The following is a 7283-nucleotide window of genomic DNA, read 5'->3' as shown; positions in this document are numbered from 1 at the left end:
CCAGACGTTTTTAAGGTAAAATGAACTCTATAGTCCAGCCAGGCCTTGAGCTTGTGATACTCTGCCTCAGACTTCCTTATGCTAGGATTGCAGTGGTGTTGACAAAGCTGGCAAAACACACAGGAATCCAAGCACTTGGAATAGCCTGTACCACCTCGGAGGCAGTTTCGAGCGGGAAAGCCACGCCCTAGGGCGCGTGATCACGTGGGTCATCCTATCCACCAATCAGAAGACTGTGAGGGGCGGGAGCTTGGCGAGTCCGGGTTGCGCCACTGCCGCCGGAAGCTCAAATTTTTGTGTGTGTCTGAGTTGGTCCTGTAGGCTGCAAGTTGTTTCTCTGAGGGGAAAGCCCACAAAAATTTAAAGTCACGTTCTGAAGTCTGCCCCAGTTCTGTCCGGATCAAGAGCCATACCGACCACAGTTAGAAGGTGGCTACTGGCCGCAGACCTCTCTTCCGGAACGAAAGCCGCGCGGACAGGTTGTTTCCGGGGGGTTGCCTGAGACTGGTGCCCTGTTGCGCCCCGCCCCTCACACGGCCACGTCCTACAGGAGCTGCCGGGCTGGGTCACTGATGGTGAGGGTTGTGGGGCTAGTACTGAGGAGGGTCGGGGCCTTGGGGTAGTGGACGGTGGGACTGGCCGAGCAACGCCGCGCCCAGAGAGGCATGCGCCGGCAAGGCAAATGCAGTGTTCGGGGAGGGTCACGCAGACTTGGGATCAGCGGCGGCCAGCTCTTGTCAGCTTTTCCTTCTGCTCTGTCAGACTGGAAGCCTGCCTCTCATCTAGTGTCAGTACTGGCTTGGTGAACGCAGGTACTCCCTCTGCACCTGATGGGATGCGGTCGGCCCTGAGAGCGTTGTGCTATTGCTGCTTGGGTCAGTTTTTATTTTGAAGTCTGCTCCTTTTGCAGTTGATGACGAACGTGACATGGTGGCAAGTCGGTTCAATCAGTGGGGGACTTAGTTTGGTTCTGGTGCTCAGAGATGTTTCACGGTGCTGCTGAACATGGACGTTGAACCAGTAACTAGAGAGAGCATAGTGAATAGTTTCCCAGCTTTCCACAGCACTTTCTGAATGTCTATGGAAAGACAGGCCCAGTTTGCAACAGATCCTCAGAATACAGTAGTTTTGTGGTTTCTGTTCTCACTACTTCTTGTTGAAGGTATACTGACAACTCAGAACAGTTGTTGAAAGAAAACTGAAAAGATTAGCTTTGTCAGGCATGCGGAAGAGGTGACTTTGGACCCAAGGCAGGCCTCCATGACAAGAAGCTTCTGTGCAAAATTGTTGAGAGTAATGTCTCAAAAGAGTGACCAAGAAGTGTAACCATCCAACTAGGCATGGTGGTGCACACCTTTAATTCCAGTACTCAGGAAGCAGAGGCAGGCGGATTTCTGTGAGTTTGAGGCAAGCTTGGTCTTCAAAACGAATTCCAGGACAGGCAGGGCTCTGTTCGCAGAGAAACCCTGTCAAAAACAAACAAATAAAAAATCTAGTGACCTTATGGAGTATCAGTTGTACTTCTGGGTACGTAATATAGCCAGGTAATGAACAAAGGCACAGCATGTGAGGGGTATAGACATAAGCAGAAACAAAAGTGATCTCTAATTTAGGCTAAGAAGCTTGTATTTTATTATCAGTGGGACATTGTAAACCATCTATAGATGCATCATGGCCTTTGCTTTTATAATCCATTAGTAACTCTCAGCCAGTGTACCTTGAATAGAAAGAAAAGGAAAAAAAATGGTTGTAGTTGCACATGTCTGAAATACCAGTTCTTGTGAAGCCAAGACAGGAAGACTTCCACCAGCTTGAGGCCCACCCTACATAGTAAAATTCTGCTTCAAAATCTAAAAGCATATTTTCAAGATGGCTCAGTGGTTAAGGATTCTAGAGTCTGATAACATGAGTTCTATGGAAGCCCCATGGTGGAAAGAAAGAATCCACTCTCATATGTTGTCCTCTGTCCTCCACACACCTATGCCTATGGACACATAGACACAGACACAATCTGGGGGAAAATAGCCTATTTCCTTTCTACTCTTCAGAAAAGAAAAAAAGCAGAGGAAATACAAGTCACCTGATGTTATTAAGATTTAAAAGTAGCTGGTTTTTAGCCACTTGCTTTAAATAGTGTTATTTTCTCAAGTGAGAATATAACTTCAGTTTGACTTTTACTATCCATTTTGAACAGCTTTTGAAAAAAAGAAATAATTGCACCCATTTATTCAAGGCATGAACAGATCCTTTATCTTACTATAGTCCATCCTAGCAAAAGTTTTGTATTCATTTTCTTAGAGTTTTTGTTAATGAGAAAATAAGCTTAGAGTAGCTCAGAAATCTACCTAACAAGTTTTTAAAGCCAAATGGAGGAACAGTCAGGATTTGAGGCGAACACGTTTAACTCAAGTTCTATCATTTATGTCCTTGCTGTACCTGAGGCTAAAATTTTGGTTTTTGCTTATACAGATGCTATTTGTTATTATTTGATAATGTGTCATCAACCAGACATCTTTGGGAGGTCCTCTTTTATCTTTGGCTATGCTTCATGTCTATTTGATGATAACCTCAGTAATAGGGTAGCTATTTTTATGGATCAAGTTCATGGATTCTGCTGGGGAAAACTCGAAAACCTTTTGCATCTGAGATTGTTGTCTCTCAGAGTGGATCTAGGTGAACTGCTAAAGTTAGGTATTCCTTAGTGATAGCTTTGTTCTACCATCTAGAAATGGGAATGCAAGTGGTTAAAAATGAAACTATAAACTAAATGAAGTTCTACAGGACTGTAATCCTACCATTCAAAAGGTAGAATCAGGAGGATTTACATGAGTTGGAGACTATCCTGGCCTGTATATTGAGCCTTAGTCTAAAAAAAGGAAAAAAAAAATCCCAAACCAAAACCAAACAAATCAAGCTAGCTAAGATGGCACACTCAGTAAAGTGCTTGCCATACAAGCATGAGGACTTGATTTTGATGCTTTGCCAAAGCCCATGCAAGAAAACAGGTATGGTAATGTATACTTATAACTCCAACACTGGGGAGACGGAAACAGGCAGATTCCTGGGGCTCACTGGTCAGCCAGTATTGAAACTCCAGGTCAGTGCAAGATACTGTCTCAAAAAACAAGATGAATGGCATCTGAAGGTGTGTACATATATATGCACAAAAAGAACTAAATTGACCAAACAAATGAAAAACAAAAGGGTAACTATAATGAGAATGAACTTGTTTAAAAAAAAAAAAACCACACACACACACACACACAAATAAATGTAGTGTGTATTACTAAAACCAGCTTTTTTGTGCCTCTTCCCACCCCCACATCTTATCTTCATCTTTGGTACCCAGAGACTTGCCCTTGTCAGCAGTCTGAGGTAATGAGACCCTGTATGACTGAGTCGTGCTCATCAAAATTCAAAGGAGACCGAAGGTGTATAGTAAATGTCAGTTTATTGCCCTTCGAGCAGGACTGCTGTCAGAAGCCCAACTCCTAGCACGGTCCAGAAATTTTGTCTGTAGATTCACTTGAGGAGGTAGCTGATTTTGAACAGGAGCCATCTAAGTGAGCTAAGCAGAGTCAGTTGTAGTTGGGGGTCCTCTGTTCTGGAGGGCTGTACCATTCCATGTCTGAAAAGAGGAAGGGCTGCTTAGGAATCATGTGTTTTGCTTAGCACAAAATCAGAGTAAGGGGAATAAAGAGGTAAATATGTGATAGTCCCCAGCTTGTGACAACTTGATACATCTGCCATCAAATTAACATCATCAGTGGAACTTGAATATTCATGGCTAATGTTTGTCTTTATGGACAGTCTCACTCTTAGCCTCTGAGCATATTATTTCTGGGACTTCTTAGCTGTCCTCCTTTTTGTATTTGTCATATTTCTAGACCTATACTAGTCATTTGCTATGTTAATAGGCTGAGGTGACCGTATCATTGGTGAGTCCATTCATTCATAGGTGGTCATCAGTCGCAGAGAACAGATGGAGTCAGAGGACATGTGTCTGCAGTGGCAAGTGTCAGTATGCTAGCCTACCATTGAGTCAGCATCACAGCTTTTTAGTGAGGCTTCTTAACTATAATTTCTCAGTGTCAATTTTGTTTTTGTTTGGTTGGGTTTTGAGACAACTTTGTAGCCCAGACTTGTTGAAACTCACTGTGTAAACTAGATTGACTTCAAACTCCGAGATCAACCTGACTACCTCCTGAGTGCAAGGGCATATGCCACCACACTTGGTTTTAGCATAATTTGTAAGCTTGGGATGTAGATTATTTTGCCGTGAAACAAGTTAAGCATAGCACAGAAAAAATAATACAGAACTTATTCTGAAGAATGTAGATGCCAACATTCCTACAGAGTATGCCTGGAAGCTCATATTTAAATCTTACTTTTTGATAAGGAAACGAGTTAGTAGTATCATCAGCACACTTCAGAGTTGATAACTAATTGCCATTCAAGGTGAAATTATATTTTCCTAAAGTTAGTCTGCCACAGTGAGTCAGAAGACTACTGATCCTCCTAATAGGAAAAGGTAGATGATCATCTGCTGTAAGATCCCTCTCTGCCCACTTTCTATGTCAGCTCTTTTTGTGTGTTCTTGGCTCTCCCTTCCTGATCTCCCCATCTAGCATACTATACTATTATCTCATCCTTTGGCAACTGCTTCTTTAATTTTCACTCCTCTAGATCTGAGTTGCATAGTTTACAGCAGTGGAATTGCCTAGTAGGAACTTTGGCCTCGGGCATGGTCATTCCAGGTGTTTTATGAGCAGCTAAGTCTGTCTAGTTTATAAGCTGCTGGTCACAAATAGTTATTTAAATTCAGATTAAGCTTAAATAAGATTTAAAGTTCAGTTTCTCAGGACATATTCAACTTTTAACAGATAACAAGTTCTTTTTAAAAATCTTGGAAAATTATTCATAGTAGAACTTCTATAACTGGGACCAGGAGAGACACTCAGTTCCTTAGCAAAGGGCTAAGGTGTGGCTGGTTTAATATTTTGCCCTCAAAACCTAGGATGATGTAGGTGCTCAAGGATTGTTTGTGGTGTAGAAATCTGTGTTTTCTATACAAGTTGGGAATCTTGTAACTGTTACTTGAAATCTAACAAATTATGTTTCATAATGGGTTTTTTTCTTCCTCTTATTAGGAATCATGGTATTACTTGGTTTGACTTCAAGCCATTTGTGAAACATTAAACCTTACGCTGAAAACGGAAAACAGAGTAGGATCCTTCCTAGAAGGTCTGGGTTGTTGCTGATGGCAGAAACCAAACTTAATCCAGACTCATATCTAGCTCCTCAGAGTCTTAGCCTGGGCTGCGCTGACCATGGATGGTGCATCAGCTAAACAGTATGGCCTCTGGGAAGACAATTCCAGCAGTGATATTTCATCTTGCCCTGAAGCCTCACTGGAGACGTTGGGCTCACTGTCACTACTGCCTGACCAACCAACCAAAGCTCAGTGTAAGTCAACAGGTCATTCTATACTCTGGCATTTCATTTTCAAGAAGATGTGTTCAGCTGGTGACTTGCAGGGGGACATGAACTTTTCATTCTCTCAGAGTGTTTTAGTCATCTTACAGATATTTTCATTTGGCGCTGACTTTAGATCAAGCACAGTCTCTAGTCAACAGAATAGGAGCCACATAGATATGTACCATGTTCAGCAGTGGATCTCAACTGGTGAATTATTGTTAGTACTTGAAATTATACCTTCCTGGTTGATTGGGTACCAAAGTTTTAATAACTGGAACTGATTAGTGGTCTAGGATTCCTGAGGCATGGTTTCTCTGTTAGCTGCTGGATTGTTTGTACATCAGGTGATTCCCATACCCCATGCAGTCAGGAACTAGCAATGTAATATACACCTTAAAAAGATAGATTACTAAGTACTAGTTCTGACAGAAATTGCACTGTAGGTCTTATAAAATGATGTTCAAGAAGTTAACATGCAGTGGGTGAGGCAGATACTGGTATTCATGCCCGAGATAATGATGGAATCACATCTTAGATCTACCTTTCGGGAAGAATCATGGTACATATGCATAGGGTAGTTGTGAATGTTAAAAGAAGTGATGTATGTAACCACTTAAATCTACCATGCAGGAAGATTCATGGAACCTATACATAGGGTAGTTGTGAGGGTTAAAAGAAGTGATCTATATAATGTGCCAAAAATGCTGGAATATAGCTCAGTGGTAGAGTGCTTCCCTGACATATGTGAAGCCCTGATTCAATCCCTACTGTCTAGTGAACATCTGATAAGTGGATATAGCCTTTTTTTGTCTTCTGTTCATCATGATGTATATATTTAAACTTATATTTGGAAACAAAGTCTTCATACATATTGGATCTTGTTGCTTTTATATTTTGTTTAAGGTGTAATATGTTGCTCAAAGCTCATTTTGTTTAGCAATCTACACATCAGAAAGTGGTATCAGCCACTTGTAACTTGTATCAGAAATGCAGAATCCCTGCACCCTCTCATGAAGGTTTGACAGTGTAGAGCCAGAATCCCTGCACCCTTTAGCAAAGGGTGGCCTTTAGTAAAGCCGACAGTGTGGGGCCATCTGTGTCCTACAGCAAACAGGTCTTGGGCATTAAGGATTTCTGTGCTCTATCTCCTACTTGTAGCTTTCTTTTTCAAGGATGCATGTCAGTGAGTAGCAGGACCTTTTATTTGTAAGTAACAACCCTGTTTTTACTTGGCTTGAGCAAAAAAAGGGGAGGGGTGATATTCCTGCATGCTCTCTGGATATATCTTAGTACCCATTGGTATTAGTGCCTGTGAAATCTTAAGTCACTCTGCCTGGGAATTCCTTAGGATAAACCCTCCCTCCCTCCTTACTGATAAATGGTTTACCCACCAGGAGAAGGCAGAAGAAAGTCTAAATTGAGAAGTCTTCATCTTTTGAGGAAGAACTGTGTTTTAGTTCTTTGTACAGTAATGACAGTGGTTGAGCCTGGGTTTAGGCAAACCTAAGTTTTAAAATGTTTAGTGTTTTTGAGGTATGGTCTCTTGGAGACCAGACTTTCCTCAGACTTGCTAAATAGTTAAGGATGATCATGAACTCTTGACCTTCCTGCTTGTACTTCCCAAGTGCTGGGATTATAGGCATGAACAGCCGCACCTGGCTGTGAGTAGAGTTTTTATAATACCTAACTCTTATTCATCAAGCCAAAACAAAGTTTGGATTCTATTCACTTTTGCAGAATCACTCTGATTTGATTATCTACCTCTCTGGAGGAGAACATATTCTGAACTTAACTTTGAAAGCAGT

General features: G+C 41.8%; 1 protein-coding gene across 2 annotated transcripts in view; it reads left to right on the top strand.

Annotated features, from left to right (window-relative positions):
• The first annotated feature begins 272 nt into the window (after positions 1 to 272).
• Golga3 (golgin A3) overlaps positions 273 to 7283 on the top strand; it is a 50384-nt gene continuing 43373 nt past the window's right edge. For both annotated transcript variants that reach the window (XM_041647871.1, XM_041647866.1), the window contains exons 1-2: positions 273 to 575; positions 5151 to 5466. In XM_041647871.1, coding sequence (XP_041503805.1) covers positions 5331 to 5466 — 136 coding nt within the window. In that variant the 5' untranslated portion in view covers positions 273 to 575; positions 5151 to 5330. The remainder of the gene's footprint in view (positions 576 to 5150; positions 5467 to 7283) is intronic.

The sequence above is a fragment of the Microtus oregoni genome, unplaced genomic scaffold (genome assembly GCF_018167655.1).
Source record: "Microtus oregoni isolate MIOR12 unplaced genomic scaffold, Mior012 000003F_ref0000135, whole genome shotgun sequence".
NCBI lineage: Eukaryota > Metazoa > Chordata > Mammalia > Rodentia > Cricetidae > Microtus > Microtus oregoni.
The sequence above is the reverse complement of the archived record's forward strand: the minus strand, read 5'-3'. Positions and strand labels throughout refer to the sequence as shown.